At 38.1% G+C, this 18,205-nt stretch overlaps 3 protein-coding genes across 5 annotated transcripts in view; all 3 read left to right on the top strand.

Annotated features, from left to right (window-relative positions):
* The window catches only part of CalpC (calpain C), a 33,415-nt gene extending 25,752 nt beyond the window's left edge, over window positions 1–7,663 (top strand). The window contains exons 4-9 of the mRNA XM_088030575.1: window positions 859–1,114; window positions 5,867–6,125; window positions 6,177–7,076; window positions 7,128–7,392; window positions 7,441–7,499; window positions 7,548–7,663. Coding sequence (XP_087886701.1) covers window positions 859–1,114; window positions 5,867–6,125; window positions 6,177–7,076; window positions 7,128–7,392; window positions 7,441–7,499; window positions 7,548–7,574 — 1,766 coding nt within the window. The 3' untranslated portion in view covers window positions 7,575–7,663. The remainder of the gene's footprint in view (window positions 1–858; window positions 1,115–5,866; window positions 6,126–6,176; window positions 7,077–7,127; window positions 7,393–7,440; window positions 7,500–7,547) is intronic.
* A 1,627-nt stretch (window positions 7,664–9,290) lies between these two features.
* Window positions 9,291–12,911, top strand: LOC148179968 (uncharacterized). The gene is made up of 8 exons (XM_088029923.1): window positions 9,291–9,528; window positions 9,578–10,249; window positions 10,295–10,924; window positions 10,973–11,064; window positions 11,120–11,252; window positions 11,298–11,420; window positions 11,465–11,995; window positions 12,043–12,911. Exons 1-8 carry the CDS (start codon window positions 9,523–9,525, stop codon window positions 12,880–12,882), a joined length of 3,027 nt encoding a protein of 1,008 aa, XP_087886049.1. The 5' UTR covers window positions 9,291–9,522; the 3' UTR covers window positions 12,883–12,911.
* A 526-nt stretch (window positions 12,912–13,437) lies between these two features.
* On the top strand, window positions 13,438–17,781 carry LOC148179967 (1-phosphatidylinositol 4,5-bisphosphate phosphodiesterase gamma-1-like). 3 transcript variants are annotated; one of them, XM_088030712.1, is made up of 12 exons: window positions 13,438–13,587; window positions 13,646–14,007; window positions 14,056–14,357; window positions 14,403–14,561; window positions 14,606–14,766; window positions 14,814–15,093; window positions 15,140–15,951; window positions 15,998–16,175; window positions 16,224–16,670; window positions 16,715–17,357; window positions 17,413–17,555; window positions 17,607–17,781. In XM_088030712.1, exons 2-12 carry the CDS (start codon window positions 13,662–13,664, stop codon window positions 17,706–17,708), a joined length of 3,573 nt encoding a protein of 1,190 aa, XP_087886838.1. In that variant the 5' UTR covers window positions 13,438–13,587; window positions 13,646–13,661; the 3' UTR covers window positions 17,709–17,781. The 3 variants fall into 3 exon arrangements, with proteins under 3 accessions (XP_087886838.1, XP_087886839.1, XP_087886840.1); XM_088030713.1 differs by lacking the exon at window positions 17,607–17,781 and having other exon boundaries at window positions 16,224–16,469; window positions 16,515–16,670; window positions 17,397–17,484; XM_088030714.1 differs by lacking the exons at window positions 13,438–13,587; window positions 13,646–14,007; window positions 14,056–14,357 and having other exon boundaries at window positions 14,367–14,561; window positions 16,224–16,469; window positions 16,515–16,670; window positions 17,607–17,779.
* Window positions 17,782–18,205: the final 424 nt, after the last annotated feature.

Here is an 18,205-nt window from a genome sequence, read left to right as displayed (position 1 = left end):
GAAATTTGGCATAGTTTTATCAGTCATAAATTTTTAAGAAAACTTTCGACTTTTGAAAAATCTGAAAACCATTTTTTATGTAAAAAAACGCGAGAAAAACGATGGCGAGATATTAAGCACAGATTGTTTTGAACCTTCTCAAGAGTTTCATTTTGTTAATTTTGATTTTAAAATTCTGCTTGTTTCTTAGTTCAGTCAATATCTATTTAAAAAATTCCAAAATTCCGTGTTTAAATCAATAAAATCTATTCAAAATAAGCGATTTTCCTGAATTTAATCCTTAGAAGAAATTAGAAAAATTAGTTTGAGGTAAATCATCCAAAATTTATCTACTACCAATTCAAGAATTGTGCAAATATTCGGAAAATTTACTTAAAATACTTAAAAATTCCGTGTTTAAATAAGTAGAGAAATTCTGCTTAAAATATACAAGTCACCTGAAATTAACACTCACATGAAATTGGAAAATTTAGTTTGAAATAAGATTTCAACATTTTTTCTTCCACAAATTCAAGTATTCGAAAATTTCGTCGTTTAAAAATTAACCGTTTTTTAAAATCGATACTCTTAGAAAAAAATGGAAAATTTGACTTAAAATAATAGTCTCAAATAATCCTTTTTTTAATTTTGAAAATTCCCACAAAAACTCAAAAATCGCTAAACACTGAACTTCTTAGGCGTCACGACGCCAAACTAACGGTAATAAAAAACAAATTTTCGCGTCAGACTTTGAAGCCGTTTTTGGAAGTGTCCGAAAAATGTACAAAAAATATTGCATTTTAATTTGTTTCCACATAAAACTTCCAGTTTAACACCCACTGCCTCGACATCTAAAGACAACATTTATATCTTTTCCAGGTGACAGATGGCTCGTCTCTTGTTTGGGTGTTTTATATTTAAATAAAGGCCTCTTCTACCGAGTGGTGCCTGCAGACCAATCGTTTACTGGTGAGCAATACGCTGGAGTTTTTCGATTTCGTTTATGGTGGTGCGGCGAATGGACCGAAGTTCTTGTGGATGACCGCCTGCCTACGGTGCATGGGCGTCTCGCTTTCCTGCAGTCGCAAAATTCCGACTATTTTTGGCCAGGACTACTCGAGAAAGCATACGCTAAGTAAGTAACTTTTACATAACACAACTGACAGCCAAAAGATTTGATCTGAAAAACGGAGGTGAATGACTTTCGTCATAAACCCACATCTGCTGGTTGCAACGTGATTTGACTGGTCATCATAGTCACATAAATCTTCATTAAAGAATAAATAAATGTCAGTGGAAGTCTAGATAAAAATTTGAGTTAATTACCGTGTCGTACGGTTTCATTAAGTTTTTTTGACTATTAACACAATTTTTAGTTACATAACTCATGTTTGGCAGTTCTGGTTAATTTTCTTGTATAACTGGTTGACTTGGTAAAAGTAAAAGTCATTCTAGTCGAGCGCGCATCAATTTGTGTCAAAATATAACAGAAGCAAACGAAATTTTTCTTCAATTACGAAAGATTTAATCATCTGGTATCCCAATAATGTCAAGTTTAAATATAACGGACTTTAAAACTGTTTCTAGCGCCGAATGAGAGAAAACTAGAGCATCATCCGAGAAGATGCAACAAGCAGTGTAAATCCGTTACTATTTGTGTGGTTGCTTTTCATAATTACTGTGCCACAATTTCACTAAATAGAAGAAAATGTTGGCAACACTCCTTGGTAGTTCTACCTTTTATGGGATTATTTAGTGCACGAGTACGAAAGTAATTGACTGAATCGAGATGAAAAATTGCGGAGGCATAATGACGTAGAGCTATTTGTAACTATCTTCACCTACATGCGACTATGACTGTGAGGGATTTTCGAAAATTCTTGGGTGTGAGTCAGGCTTACAGGTAAATTAGGGGGAAATATCAAAGTTGCAACGCTTTTGTTGCCAACTGTTACACATAAAAATTTATAGGAGCTGCAGCCAACTTTACTTTTTAATGCGTGGATCGATAGTAATAAACTTGAACATCATTTTATCGCGAAAAATTGACTATCGAATTTTGAGCCATGACTCAGTTACTTGTTGTCGGATCTGAATTTCAACCCCGGATTTGGAATCTGCGAAAAATTCTACGTGCACTGATGTATAATAACTTAAATTTACTCTAAAAAATAAGCGAGATATCGATATCAGAAGTTTGGCATAGTTTTAGTCATGAATTTTTGCGAAAATTTGCAAATTTCGACTGTAGAAAAATCAAAGAGCTATTTCTTATATAAAAAATCGCGAGAAAAACGATGGCGTAAACCGCATCTAAATATCTGAAATAGTTTCCGAGATAGAGAGCACAAATTGTTTTGAACCTTCAAAAATTTGGCCCTTTGGCGACAACCCAAAACTTCAAACGGCCATAACTCAGTTATTTGTTGACGAAAATTGAAAATTCTCATGTTTTTGGATGCAGCGTGACATTCTGCGTAAAATGAGACCCAAATTTGTTGAGTTTGCTTAATAAATAAATGAGGTATTGGAAAAAAACTGTTTTGAAAACATCATTTTAGGGTGATTTTCAATCAATGTATTCAAAATAAAAATGACGTTTAATAGCAATGAATTATACATCAGTCGAAAGAGGAGCTCAAAATCTATCTACTGGTCAAATTTGAGATCTATAGGACAAATAGTTTGCGAGTTATGGCCAAAAATAAAAAAAATGAAAAATTTTCATCGTTTGAGTCGCAATTTTTTTTCGCGAAAAATCGACTATCGAATTTTGGGCTTTTGAGAACATTTTCTAACGTAAAATGAGCCGAAAAAAAGAATGGCGCAAACCGCATCTCAATATCTCAAATAGTTTCCGAGATATTTAACTTTAAAAATTACGAAAAATGAGAAAAAATGAAAATCAACTTTCCGAAACTTTAATCAGCCATAACTCGGTTATTTGTTGTCGGATCTGAATTTAAATCCAATATTTGGAATCTGCGTAAAATTCTGCGTAAAATGATGTATAATAACGCAAGTTTACTCTGAAAAATAAGCGAGATATCGATATGAGAAATTTGGTATAGTTTTAATCATGAATTTTTGCGAAAATTTGCAAATTTTGATTATTGGAAAATCTAAAAACGATTTTTTATGTAAAAAATTGCGAGAAAAATGATGCCGCAAACCGCATTCCAATATCTGGAATAGTTTCCGAGATATCGAGCATGAATTGGTTCGAACCTTCAAAAATTTGACCCTCTGGCGACAACCCAAAATTTCAAACGGCTATAACTCGGTTATTTATTGACAAATTTTAAAAAATTATCATATTTTTGGATTCAGCGTGAAATTCTGCGTAAAATGATACCCAAATTTGTTGAGTTTGCTTAATAAATAAACGAGGTATTGGCCAAAAACTGTTTTGAAAACATCATTTTAGGGTGAATTTCAAACAATGTTTTCAAATTGAAAACGACGATTAATGGCATTGAATTATACATCAGTCGAAAAAGGAGCTCATAATCTATCTACTGGCCAAATTTGAGATCTATCGGACAAATAGTTTACGAGTTATGGCCAAAAATAAAAAAAATGAAAAATTTTCATCGTTTGAGTCGCAATTTTTTTTCGCGAAAAATCGACTATCGAATTTTGGGCTTTTGAAAACATTTTCTTACGTAAAATGAGCCGAAAAAAAGAATGGCGCAAACCGCATCTCAATATCTCAAATAGTTTCCGAGATATTTAACTTTAAAAATTACGAAAAATGAAAAAAATGAAAATCAACTTTCCGAAACTTTAATCAGCCATAACTCGGTTATTTGTTGTCGGATCTGAATTTAAATCTCAGATTTGGAATCTGCGTAAAATTCTGCGTAAAATGATGTATAATAACGCAAGTTTACTCTGAAAAATAAGCGAGATATCGATGTGAGAAATTTGGTATAGTTTTAATCATGAATTTTTGCGAAAATTTGCAAATTTTGATTATTGGAAAATCTAAAAACGATTTTTTATGTAAAAAATTGCGAGAAAAATGATGCCGCAAACCGCATTCCAATATCTGGAATAGTTTCCGAGATATCGAGCATGAATTGGTTCGAACCTTCGAAAATTTGACCCTCTGGCGACAACCCAAAATTTCAAACGGCTATAACTCGGTTATTTATTGACAAATTTTAAAAAATCATCATATTTTTGGATTCAGCGTGAAATTCTGCGTAAAATGATACCCAAATTTGTTGAGTTTGCTTAATAAATAAACGAGGTATTGGCCAAAAACTGTTTTGAAAACATCATTTTAGGGTGAATTTCAATCAATGTTTTCAAATTGAAAACGACGATTAATGGCATTGAATTATACATCAGTCGAAAAAGGAGCTCAAAATCTATCTACTGGCCAAATTTGAGATCGATCGGACAAATAGTTTACGAGTTATGGCCAAAAATAAAAAAAATGAAAAATTTTCATCGTTTGAGTCGCAATTTTTTTTCGCGAAAAATCGACTATCGAATTTTGGGCTTTTGAGAACATTTTCTAACGTAAAATGAGCCGAAAAAAAGAATGGCGCAAACCGCATCTCAATATCTCAAATAGTTTCCGAGATATTTAACTTTAAAAATTACGAAAAATGAGAAAAAATGAAAATCAACTTTCCGAAACTTTAATCAGCCATAACTCGGTTATTTGTTGTCGGATCTGAATTTAAATCCAATATTTGGAATCTGCGTAAAATTCTGCGTAAAATGATGTATAATAACGCAAGTTTATTCCAAAAAATAAGCGAGATAACGATATCAGAATTTTTGTATAGTTTTAGGGATGAATGTTCGCGAAAAACTACAACTTTCGACTTTTGGAAAATCTACGAACTATTTTTTATGTAAGAAATCGCGAGAAAATCGATGCCGCAAACGGTTTCCCAATATTTCGAATATTTTCCGAGATATTGAGCACGAATTGACCAAAAACAGTTTTAAAGAGGTCTTTTTGGTTTGAATTTCAATCACTGTTTTCAAAGTCTTTATAAGTCGAACTAGAAGCTCAAAATCTATCAACTGGCCAAATTTAAGATCAATCGAACAAATAGTTTACGAGTTTTGGCCAAAAAACAAAAAATTGAAATTTTTTCATCGATTGAGCCAAGATTCAAAGTTTGAATAAAGAAATACCTGTTAAAATAGACATTTGCAACCTAAACTAACAAGTGTATACTTTTACTGTAATTTTTTCCCAACAGTTTAGGCACGTTTTGTAGCTGTACATTAATCATTCTCGTTTATGCGTAACAGAAGTGACTTATTTATATTTCCAAATAATCCCATTCGTAGTTTTTCTACAATATTGGCGAATTAGACCGCTTTTCGAGTATAATAAACTAATTTTACGACGGAAATAAAAACGATTGTGGCTGACCACAACGTACCAAAAAATTACCTTGAAATTTAACTGTTTATTTAGAAACTGGACTGAGTTTAATAGTTACAAGCACTTTTACGTTTATGTGCAGTTAGTCAGTAAAACCCGTCGCATATGTGTCGATTACAATAATTTCTACAGCTTCCTTTGTAAATTAATCGCAACTTTCTAAATCACCTGCTCGACGAGACAAGCCCATATTATACAATATTAGACATTGATAACATTATTTATGTCGCCTACTTTACCAAAGTGGAACGTTTTATTGAATCACAGATATGTTTGTCTACCCACACCCTCAAGGTGTGTTTATGCATCTTCTTAATACCAAATTTTGTCCAATTCGATGAAACTCGCTGGAGTAACGTTACTTTTCAATTTCAATTTTCCCATGAAGAGAATAAATGAACCGGAACTATGTATTCTTCGCTTAGAAACAGTTTTCTTGCAAATAATGCATCATTGAACAATTTTGTGCAGATTGCACGGATCTTATGAAGCATTAAAGTATGGTTCTTTGCTGGATGGTCTCGCGGATTTGACTGGAGGAATTACGGAAAGCATTCCGATCAGACAAGACGCTACAACATGTGCCAGGCTTCTCCACAAGCTGTTGGATATGACTTCTATCCTCACTTGTACGGTACAACCGCCGAATTTCCAGATGAGGTCGAGTGTGGAAAAACTCCCGAATGGGATGCAACTGGGGACTAACTACAGAATATACTCGGTGGAAAGGGTTAGTAGAGTCTCTTTTATTGATAATTTGAATGAGTTTTGTTGGTTTTAGGTGGAAACGTTCAGCGGAGAAGCCGTCCAATTAGTCAAATTACGAAACGCGCTAGGCCCGGCGTCGGATTACACAGGCCCCTGGTCGATTGACTCCCCCGAATGGTCGGAGATCTCCCCCAACTCTCTGGAGCGCCTCCAATCGAAACTTGGAGAAGGAGAGTTCTGGATGTCGTACTCCGATTTTATCAAGACTTTTACACATATGGAAGTCATTCATTTAGATAATGATACGAGTAGAGATGAGCCCAGTTTACACAATAAAAACACGTGGCAGATGAGGCTGTACCAAGGTAACTGGTTGAAAGGAGTGTCGGCTGGAGGATGCAGAAACAACCCAGAGACTTTCCATATCAACCCGCAGCTTCACCTCCTTTTAAGCGAAATGGAAGAAGTCGTTGTGTCGCTCAACCAACACAGCATAATGGAACCCAAAGTCATAGGATTTACCGCGTATTCGATACCAAAAAGCAATGCAGAGACCATCGGAAAGACGTTCTTCAAAGCCAACAAGTCTCTGTTTAATTCGCAGTATACAAACAGTCGGCAAGTTAGTTATCGATGCTACTTGGAACAAGGTGGTTATTTGATTGTGCCCACAATATTTGAGCCAGGACAAGAATCCGGTTTTACCCTCAGAGTTTACTCTTGCAAGCCGTTGAAACTCAAACTCTTAGACACCGTCCCTCTGCTCCTCAAGTCGGCGATTGTCAAAGCACCGCCACTGTTAGACGGGAAGAGCTTCAGTCAATACGAAGCAGTTTTTCTCCAACTTGCGGACGAACACCGAACAGTCAACGCGTTCGAACTGCAAGAACTCTTAGACGCTTGTTTGCCAAATGACTACATCAAAAGCTGCGCTTCTATTGAAGTGTGTCGACAAGTCATCCTAACATTTGATGTGAGTTCCCAGCGACTCTCTAAATCGTTTTTAATTAAGTTTTTCCTACAGTCTTCGGGCACCGGGAGATTGAAGTTTAGTGACTTCAAAGACCTAATGTGTAGCCTAAAGTTCTGGCAAACTTCCTTCAAGAACCACACGAAGGAAAAAACGGGGATCCTCAAGGCTGAACGGTTTAGAGACGCTTTACTTGCTGTCGGATTTCAGTTGAGCAGCGACGTTTTAGCCACTCTTGTGCTGCGGTACATGAGGAAGGATGGGACTCTCCGGTTTGGGGATTTTGTGTCTGCCATATTACACCTGACTGTTGCTTTCAGTGAGTTACTCGCAACTTTTAATCGACAGGTTTAACAGTTTGTTTCAGATATCTTCAAGACTAAAGATCCGCTGCAGAATGGGAGCATCAAGCTCAGTTTGGCAGAGGTAAAGACAGTTTCTCCCGTAATTCCGATTTTAACTTTTCTGTTTTAGTGGCTCAAATCATCTCTTTCTTGCTGATATCCCGCGTCAAATGTACATATAAATATACTATGTATATTATAAATTAATGTCTATGTATCTTGTAAGATAATAAAAATGTAACAGAATTGTGAGTCTCCCTGTCTTCGCGTCTTATTATGAGTACACGGAAACACATTAAATTGCATAAATACAAATGCATTCTTGCACGTTCATTAAGTAAGTATAATATGCTAATCTGCTATAAAATAATGCAGGAAATAGCATCATCACCTCTCTGTAATAAAGTTTTTATCTGCAACGTTACGTAAAACAGGTACAGCAACCTAATTGAACCAATTGAACTAATGAGAGCATCTAAAGTAGAGCTCTTGCTATTAGTCCACTCTTCTGCGCAAATTTTCGAAAATTCGTGGGTGTAAATCAGGCTTTCAGGGGGAAAATATCACAGTTGCATCAAGGTCAAACGCTTTTGCTGCCAACTGTTACCGATAAAAATTGATAGGAGCCGCTGCCAACTTTACTTTTTAATGAGATAATCGATAATACTTTACAGTCGCTGCCAAATCATTTTGGACCCCGTTTTATTGACATTTTGGAAAATTTGAGTAAAATATGGTCATGCATTATTGTCAATTTGACGGGCAAATTTCAATCAATACTGTCAAAAGTGACAGAAATAATAAAATTCCCAAAGGATGATTTCACTTTATGGCAGTTAAATGACTTTATGGTCCAAAATAATTTGGCCAGACTGTAGTGAATGCAGTTATCTAACTTCACTCTTTCAAATTCTGCTGATTTGATTTTTAAAATTGCTCCTTTGTAAACCGGCAAATTCTATGCAGAAAAAATTACGTTAATTTGGTTTCGATTGCAAATGTCCACCCAAGATCACAAATTTTGAAATTTTTATCGTGTAATTCGATCTTGTTTTGGATTTTATGGTACAAAAGACGATCGTGTAAGTTCTGTCAATGTAATGTGTCAAAATTCAATTGTTTCTTACCGATGTTAAACAGCAGTAGCGTTTCAAAGGAATTTCACATCACAGGGCACAAAATATTGATGCACAGCAAATACCATGTCAAAATGGCAAATGTCAAATACTGGGGACAATAATGCCAACCTTGCGATGTCAAAATTTCTAAAATTAATTCATCAAGACTACAACGTTAAATAAAAAAATAACTATCAAAGTGGACGTTTGCAACCTAAACCAACTGTACAGTTGGTTTAAGTTGCAAATATCCTCTCAACGTCACAATATTTTTAATTTTCATCGTGTAATTCGTTCCTGTTGCAAATATTTTAATGCATTTTTGCATGTTTATTAAGCATGCCAATCTGCTAGAAAATAATGCAGCAAATAACATCATCACCTCTCAGTAATAAAGTTTTTATCTGAAACGTTACGTAAAACAGGTAGAGCAACCTAATCTAGCTGCAATTGAACTAATGAGAACATCTAAAGTTGAGTTTTGCTTTTGTCCACTCTCCTGCGCAAACTTTCGAAATTTTGTGGTTGTAAATGACTTTTGAATTTTTGGGAAGAAAATTAAGAAAAAATAGACGATTTTTGGGAGTAACACGTAGTCAAAAATGGCAACATCTCAAATTAATCAATTAATGAAAGATTTGTTCCAAAAGAGAGAATTAAATTTGAATTTGACAAATGTTGCGTCAAGGTCAAACGCTTTTGCTGCCAACTGTTACTGATAAAAACTGCTAAAGGCTGCCAACTTTACTAAAACTAAACCAAAGTTACAAATTCCGACTTGAAATCCGCTCAAAATTGCAAAATTCTCGATCGAGACAGCACTGTCTTTGACGTATACAACCGCTTTATTTTTGTTGCTCAATTTCCCGTCAATTTCACGTAAATATTGCTTGTAATCCCATTTCATCCCTTTTTCAGAGCCCTGTCAACCCTTCAGCTCTTTAAAACCAAGCAAACCTCTCCAACCGACTATTAATTTCTTCGAAGATGAAAGTAAATAATAACAAATGATTATCTTTATTTTGACATTTCCATTTTTTAGAATCGCAAGAAAATTCCCCTGCCAAATCCGGCAGAATTGAAACGTTCTGAGCCCCATCTTGCCAGGACCCGTTCGGAAAAGTCTCAGAATAAAATTTTCTCAAGTGCTTCGCTCCAGCAAAATTTAGAGTACTTTCAGAAGTTCAGCTCGTTTCCTAAACCTCTTCTCAGTTGTGGTGACGCCGACGCTTATTTCAAACAAAGTCTGAGACATTACGATACTGTCGATTTGACCTTTTTGAAGAAGTTAAGCGGGCGCTTGAGTAAGCCGTCCAAGTCCACAGACACTTTAAAGAAGAAGAAGACAGGAGCTGTGACAAAGCAGAGGTGTCGTCATTTAACTTTGAAGAAACCGACTTCGACGAGATCGCAGATTTCACAAGACGACAGCTCGCTTTCGAGTCCTGTGGGCAGAGGCACATCGCAGCCGAAGAAGGAACGCGAAGAACTCGATATCGACATTTATTACTCTCCGAGCAGTAGAACTAGTCTCACCAGCACCTTAAAAAAGAAGGATTCTTCAGATACCGTAACAGAACCAGAGGTTATAACTCAGGCAGAAGATAACACCAAAGAAGAGACCATGGCTGAAGACGAATTTATTCCAGAGTTCGATGATGAAGAGGACTACCCCGTCGCTGATGAACCCGAACTCGAGACAGAGGAGGAAGAAGTAAGTGGCGATCGCGACAAAAACCCGCTAAATTTTCATTACTAGGATGACGAAATGAAAGAAGTTGAAAAAATGATACAACAAGCCAGTGCTGAGTTGGCCGAAGTCACCACAGAAAACCAACAGCTCCTGGAGATCGCCAACGTAAGTATCCCCGAAGACGACGAAGAAGAAGGCGAAGACGAACTCCTCGCCCCCACATCCCAACCCCCTGAAGTCAAAGCTTCTGGTGACGGCTCCATCTTCACGTTTGACCCAGCCATAGACGCAGCGGTCTTAAGAGAGTTGGAAGACGCGGAGAAGCAAGCCAAAGCGACTGCGAAAATCATTTACGAGTTGAAAACTCGCGTTACTGAGCTGTTGAAGAAGGAGAAGCACAGTGAATCCGAAGCCAAAGAGTTAGAGGATAAAAACAAAGAGTTAAAAACTCAGATGTTGATGTTCGAAGAGAAGACTAAACGGATTCAGTTTCTGATCGCACAGACAAATCTGTTTGATAAGATGATTTCTCCAGAGTCTCCTCTGCAGACGAGACACAATGAAGATGTCTTACCGAAGGTGGTGGTGTGTGGGACGACTGAAAATAACATCCCTAAGCTGCTGTTGTGCGATGAAAAGAAGAAGTGTGTTTATACTTGTGGTTCGCCGACTAAAAAAGACGTCAATATTCCAATGGTTCGTTCTAAAATTTTGTTTTGTCATGGTTTCTTACCACACTTCTAGTCGGTGGTACCAAAATTCGCAAAGAGATTAAGCGACAGTTACACAATGCAAGAGAAGCTGGCTGCGGAAAACGCAGATCTAGAAGGCATGAGGTCAAATCAAGCGTCAAAACTCAGTAAAATGGAAACGTAAAAACATAAATTTCAGGTATAAACTACAAGCGGATCTACTCAATAAAGACCAAACTATTGAGTACCTGCAAAGGAAACTCTGCACGATTCAATGTGAGATGCGATTGCTCTGTAAAGAAAATTCAGTTCTGAACGAGAAAATTCAACAGGTCACTTAACAGCACTGGAAATCTCATCTTACGATTTTCTTTTAGATTTGTGGCCAAAAGCAAGATTGTGCGAAACCGAAGAAAATGCCTTGCGGGAAAAACAAGGGCCCTTGCCCTGCCGATATTGAAGGTCGCCTGAACGAATATTCAGAAACCACGAAGCTCTTGGTGAGCAACCAAAAACTCTGATTTCTTCTGTAAAGTTTTGACAGGAAAAACAACTCTATGACATGGAAAACGACGTCAAAACCATGCAGACGGAGCTCACCGCAGTCCAAGCAGAACGAGAGCATCTAGAGCAGCACAAAAAAGTCATAATTTGCCCTCCTTTGTGCCCCCATCCATGCATGCCGTCGCCTCCTTGCGCCCCCTGTATTATCCCATGCTCAGATCAACAGTTGCGCGAGCTTAGAGAACAATACTGCAGACTACAAGACGACTTTAAGAGCAAAGTTACGGAAGTTGGAGGACTCCGTGCAGACAACGAAAAACTGAAGACAACCGCCAAAGATGCAGAGGAGGCTAAACGAGCTTTGGAGGACAGAGTCAAAGACCTCGAACGACAAATAAAGAGTCTGCAAGCTACCAATGGAAAGGATAAAGGAAGTAGAGAACAACTCATCGAGCTGGAGCAGCAACTCTCTGTCGCTAAACAAAGGTTTAGAGAGGCTCAGGATGAACTCGAGGAGCTGAGGTGTTTCATCCAGGACCAGCAGTGTCAGTTGGATGACTATCGTAACAAAGTAAGTTCGTTTCTTGTGGTAAAAATGTTAATTTAACTCGCCGGTAGTACATCGAAGCCCAACAACAAGTCGAAGAACAGAAGAGACAAATCGATATGTTAGAAATGGACGCAAATCGAGTCAACGAACAAGTCAATTTAGAGATCCAAAGAGTGAAGAATCAATTCCAGGAGAAACTCCAAGAACTATTACCTCTGCCAGATCTCTTAAAAACCACCCAACTAAAATTGCAAGAAGTCCAACAGATGCATTTGTTGGCCGAGCGCAACAACGAGGCGTTAAATAGTGAATTGCAACTATACAAAGACAAGCTGGCAGAAATTACTAATAAATTAGATACAGTCACCAGCTCCAACCAGTTAGGAGAAAACGAAAAACAAAACATTGCAACTCTTTTAGAGCAAGCCGAAGCGAAAATAAAAGAGTTAGAAGAGAAAAACTTCGAGCTGAGGCAAGATCTGGCGAAAACTGAAGAATCTCTGGACGAAACCGAAAGAGAATTGCAAACAAAAATGCATGAAATTGCTCAATTGTCTGCTCAGCTTGAATGCGTGCGAGAGGAATCTGCGAGACAAGTGGCTAGGAATAAAGATCGGTGTGAGACGGTGCGAAGATCGTTGCAGAATCAAATTTCTGATTTGGAGAGGCAGTTGGCTCAAAGTAGAGCTCAGGCGAGGGCTGCACAGAAGGATAGAGATGAGATTCGACAGAAGATGCAAGCGCAGATTAATAATCTTCATGAGAATTTTGAGGATGCGCAAATGCGAATTAGGAATTTACAGGGACATGTGAATATTTTGAAGGAAACTTATACTCCTCCAGGTTTGCCGGGAGCTGACGCGGAAGTTGACTACCAGGACCCGTGCGCTTGTGGACGCGAGTTTTAGAGAAGTGGTGTAACAAGTCTGATAATAAAATGCCTGGGATTTGAATCAACATTTAATATTTTGGCGCAAACCGTTTCTTTTTAACTGTTGTAGAGCAAGTTTGCACAATAATTTAATTGAGGTAAATCTAATTAAGGTAATCTCGCAACTAATTTGACGATTTCTGACATTTGATTGGCGGAATAATAATCACATGTCACATTAAAATGATGTTAAATATTTAATCGAAATCACTTTTTGTGACGTTTGTAGAAAAATTAAATTATTAACAATTTTGCAAACTACAAAGAACAATTTTTAAAGTAACAAAAATGTCAACGTGGACACAAATTTGTTGCCATTAACATCAACTGGAATACTTTTAACTACAACTACAATATTATCAACAGTGCTTAAGTAATTAACTTGTAAATTTAACGATAAGCCATAAGCCTTTTTTCTCTGGGGTTTTAGGCCATCCTGAATAAAAATAAGATTTAGTTTCCTACTATTCCTCTCGCCCCGCATCGCTAAACCATACTTCCGCACTTGTCAAATATATATCCGCTGGTAGCTGAATGATATCAGTTATCATTGCAAATTAAAGCAGTTAAATATTTATTCGCGTTATCACGCAGTTTGACAATTTTCCATCTTTAAAAACGAAGCCGCAGTACAAAAAATTTACGAATATGTATCGAAGCTAAAATTCTTGCCTAAAGAAAGGTATTTAACCAAATTAATCCCGCTTTAATCTTTTATTTTTATAAATCTATTTTGCTAGTCGTCTTTCCTGAACGATGCAACCTTCATCTAACTTAGACATCACCCAACAACTGGTAAAGACCATCAGTCAGTTAGAAAGAGGAACATTGGTGCTAATGTGTTGCCAAAAGAAGAAACCGGAAAACAGAATTTTAGCCATACGCAAAGAAACTGGACAAATTGTATGGTCAAAAAACCCAATAAACTCGAAATTGGTCTATGAAGATGCCATCGATTTAAAAAAAATCAAGGAAATTCGTCTGGGAAAAACATCGAAAGATTTTGAGAAATGGACCGACGACTGCAGCAAAATCGAAGAATCGCTTTGTTTTGTAATTTATTATGGATCGGAATTTAATCTCAACATGCTCAGTATTGCAGGTGAGAAAGAATCAGTTTCTCCATTTTACTTCCATGTTATTTCCTTAGCTTCGTCTGAAAAACAATGTGAACTGTGGATCAAAGGACTGGACCACCTAGTCAAAGACACAATCGAAGCCCCATATCCCCTCCAAATCCAAATGTGGCTTCGCCGAGAATTCTACGCCATTCAAAACTGCTCGGAAACCGTCTCCATCAAAGAACTGAAAGCTTTTCTACTTCGAATCAGTTATAAATTGCCTTTCAACACACTGAAGGAATTATTTGACGAGCTCGATACAAGAGGAACTGATGAGATCGGTTTCGACGACTTCGCCATTCTCTACCAGAAGCTAATCTTCGATGAAAGAGTAAAGTAATTAACGCCAGTTTCCAGTCATTGTTAAATTTTTCAGTACTGCGCGGAGATTTTCGATAAGATCCTTTTGTATTCGGACGACAAACTCAAGCACATGAGTTTGCAAGCAGTCCAAAGCTTCTTTTTGAAGGAACAGAATGATGACCTTAACACTGATGAAAGAGCCGTTGCGCAATTCATCTGCGATTTTTTAAAGGTACCTATGGTAGTGTCAAAGGTTTCTGTACCTTGGAATTACAGGACCCATTTAGAGAGATCCAGGAGCCCTACTTAACAATCGGCGAGTTCTTAGACTTTCTTTTTTCGAAAGAGAACGACTTGTGGGACCCCTCCAAAGACACGGTGTATCAAGACATGTCAAGACCGCTGTCTCATTACTGGATCGCATCTTCGCACAATACGTAAGAAGACACAAATCATTTTTAAGACCTATTTTTTAATCTTAAAGATATCTGACCGGCGATCAACTCTCAAGCGAATCTTCAACAGAAGCGTACGTTCGATGTCTTCGAATGGGTTGTAGATGCATAGAGATCGACTGTTGGGATGGTCCTGAAGGAACTCCAATTATTTACCATGGCCATACTTTCACCACCAAAATCAAACTCCTCGATGTCCTCAATGCGATAAAAGAACACGCGTTTGCAACTTCGGATTATCCGGTTGTTATTTCCATCGAGGATAACTGTTCTTTGCCCCAGCAGAGGAAAATGGCGGTTCTCATGCAGGTACTTCCAACTCCCAACCAGAAACCCTCATTGTTACGTTTCTTAGGACGTCTTTGGAGAGGCCCTCCTCACCCAACCAGTGGATAAGAACGAACGATGCCTCCCATCGCCTTATCAGCTGCGTCGAAAGATCGTCCTCAAACACAAGAAGCTTCCAGAGGGTCAAGACGAATCTCTTCTGATTTACGAAGGGAACGAAATGGATCTCCGCCACGCCATCCGATACGGGATTATGCACCTCGAAGACCAAGAAAAGAAAGAATGGAACCCGCACTTCTTCATTCTCACTCAAACCAAACTATTCTACACCAATAAGTTTAAAAGCGAGCAAGAATCTGAAAGTACCACTGACATCCAACCACCACTTGACGTACCGGTAGAAGAAATTCATTTAACAGAGCTGTGGTACCATGGACACCTCGGAAGAGAAGAAGCAGAACAAAGATTGAAGAGCTTTTCTTACATGGGCAATGGTACTTTTTTAGTGCGAGCCAGCACAAATTTTGCTGGGGAATACAGTTTGTCGCTTTGGAGGAACGACCATGTTAACCATTGTCGCATCAAAACGAAATTAGACAACGACGACATGAAGTTTTACATCGCCGAAGAGAAATTCGATAGTTTATGTAGCTTAGTGGCGTATTATCGCAAAGTCTGTCTTCCTCTACTTAGTGCGGACAGTTCGGTTACTTTACAGGCGCCGGTGCCACAACCGAAGAAGCACGAGGTGGAGGAGTGGTACCATCAACACACGGGGAAGAAGCAGGCGGATCAGATTCTGCGGAAGGTGAAGACTGAAGGGGCGTTTTTGGTCCGACCCAGCGAAAACGACTCGAATTTATACGCCATCAGTTTTATGTGAGTTTCGCTTCTTCAGAAACACGAGATTGTTGGCGTTTTTAAGGGCCAAGGGCAACACCAGGCACTGTCGGATAAAACAGAAGGGTCGTCTTTACACCATTGGCAATGTGGAGTTCGAAAGTCTGGTCGATTTAATCGTTTATTACCAAAACAACTTTTTGTACAAAGAGGTAAAACTCACTGTACCGATAAATGAAGAACAAGTGAACAGGATGACTATTGTAAGTCTGCGTTACCACTCCCATTTTCATCAGTTTGTGGCCTTTTAGGAGTACTTTTGTACCAACAAAAATTTCCATGATTTTACCACCGCCAACATTTCAGTCAAAGCTCTGTACGACTATAAGGCGAAACGCGCCGATGAGTTATCATTTAGCAAAGACGCCATCATCACTAATGTCACCAAACCGGACAACAGCGACGGTTGGTGGCGAGGGGACCACGGCGCAATGAAGCAACACTTCTTCCCGAAGAACTTTGTGACGGAAATCGACACTGAAGAGAATTGTGACGAGGTGGGTAACAACGTATTTGAGGCGATTTTATCAAGTTTGTTGAAGGCGACAGGAGCGGGACTAATAGGGTACTTGGACATGAAAGGGGCTTCCGTGCAGACTTCCCACCGTCCTGAACAAGTGGGTCTTGAGTGGATTCTGAAAATAGTAACGACAACTTCACCAACTCCTCTGGAAGTCGCGATGGAGTCGTACGAACTAGTAAGAAAAAACTGTTTCTTTCGTTGAATGAAGAGTTTTTTCAGGCCGTTGAATGGTTGTTCGCTATCAAAAACGTGGCTAAACGCACCAATGATCTGGAAAACCAACACCGCGAGATGGAGCGCACTTTCCGCATTGCCAAAGAAATCTCCGATCTGATTATCTACTGTCGTTCTGTGCAGTTCAATTTGGAAAGAGCCGACCAAATCGGATTCACCTTCTACGAAATGTCGTCGTTCAACGAAATGAAAGCAGAGAAATTCATGTGTCAACAAGAGAAGAACTTCTTTGTCAAGTACCACCAGTTCCAGCTTTCGCGGGTTTACCCCAAAGGGCAACGCGTGGACTCCTCCAATTACAATCCCATCAACATCTGGAATGTGGGCTCCCAAATGGTCGCTCTCAACTATCAAACTGGTGACAAACCCATGCAGTTAAACCAGGCAAAATTCAGAGACAACGGAAGTTGCGGGTATTTGTTAAAACCCGACTTTATGTTCATGCAGGAGTTTGATCAAAACGACAGAGACACGTTGCGTGGGGTAGAAACTTGGGTTATTACATTGCGAGTTATAGCAGCGAGACATTTGTATAGACCGAAGAAAGGAACATCGAATCCGTTTGTTGAAGTGGAGGTGATAGGAACAGCGTTTGACACTGGGATTAAGCTAACGACGAAATCAATTGGTCTGTTTTATTTCAACTTGGAGACTTAAGGATGTGTAGACATTTCTGGTTTCAGCTGATAACGGTTTCAATCCAAGATGGAAAGATGAAGTTGTGCAGTTTCCGGTGCACAACCCATTTTTTGCGTTTTTGCGGTTTTTGGTGCAAGATGAGGATGTGTTTGGAGACTCGAGTTTTATTGGGCAAGCTACTTATCCAGTACTTCTTTTTATTTCTTCTTGAATTGTAACAGAAAGTTCTTTTTTTAAGGTGACGTGTCTAAGAACTGGTTATCGAAGTGTCTGGTTGAAAAATATCTACAGTGAAGATTTGGATTTGGCTTCCCTTCTTGTACATATTGGCATTAAATGAGTTGGAAGTGTTAATCTTAAAGGACAGAATTTATATTGGCCGATATATTGTAATACTTTTTGCATTTTAATAATAAACATAGACAAAAAGACCAATCTGGTATTTACGTAATTGTTTGATTAATCTTGATCAGTTTTCAAAATTTAATTCCGTCGATTAATTATTATTATTTACGAAGCAATCTTAAATTATTTGTTCTCATTTCACGCAGAATCCAAAAGTGGGCCAATCCTTCACGTGCGTTAAAAAATAACCGAATTAAAAGGGTTTAAAGTTGCCCTTAGTGAATTTTTAGTTTCGAATCGTCACTAAAACCGCCAAAAAACCGTAAATGTCAAAAAAATAATCAAATTGTCACATCAAATCAACAGTGGTGGTGCCCAAGAAAAAAACAAAAATCGTCAGGAAAACTGTAAATATACGCTTAAACAAAAAAGCCAAAAGAAAATCGCCCAAATCCAAATTTTTTGTTTCACTGTGTATATGCTCCCACACCG

Source organism: Gnatocerus cornutus, chromosome 2 (genome assembly GCF_029298725.1).
Source record: "Gnatocerus cornutus isolate USDA-ARS CGAHR chromosome 2, icGnaCorn1.1, whole genome shotgun sequence".
Taxonomy (NCBI): Eukaryota; Metazoa; Arthropoda; class Insecta; order Coleoptera; family Tenebrionidae; genus Gnatocerus; species Gnatocerus cornutus.
Note: the sequence above shows the minus strand (reverse complement) of the source record. Positions and strands in the feature narration are given on the sequence as shown.

Excerpts from the sequence above, each read along its gene's own strand:
- LOC148179968 (XM_088029923.1), top strand. Across the intron at positions 11,065-11,119 it reads GCAGATCTAGAAGGCATGAG|GTATAAACTACAAGCGGATC; the intron begins GTCAAATCAAGC and ends CATAAATTTCAG. Across the intron at positions 11,253-11,297 it reads TGAACGAGAAAATTCAACAG|ATTTGTGGCCAAAAGCAAGA; the intron begins GTCACTTAACAG and ends ATTTTCTTTTAG.
- LOC148179967 (XM_088030712.1), top strand. The coding sequence starts at position 13,662 with ATGCAACCTTCATCTAACTTAGACATCACCCAACAACTGGTAAAGACC. Across the intron at positions 15,952-15,997 it reads TTATACGCCATCAGTTTTAT|GGCCAAGGGCAACACCAGGC; the intron begins GTGAGTTTCGCT and ends GGCGTTTTTAAG. Across the intron at positions 17,358-17,412 it reads GCTAACGACGAAATCAATTG|CTGATAACGGTTTCAATCCA; the intron begins GTCTGTTTTATT and ends TTCTGGTTTCAG.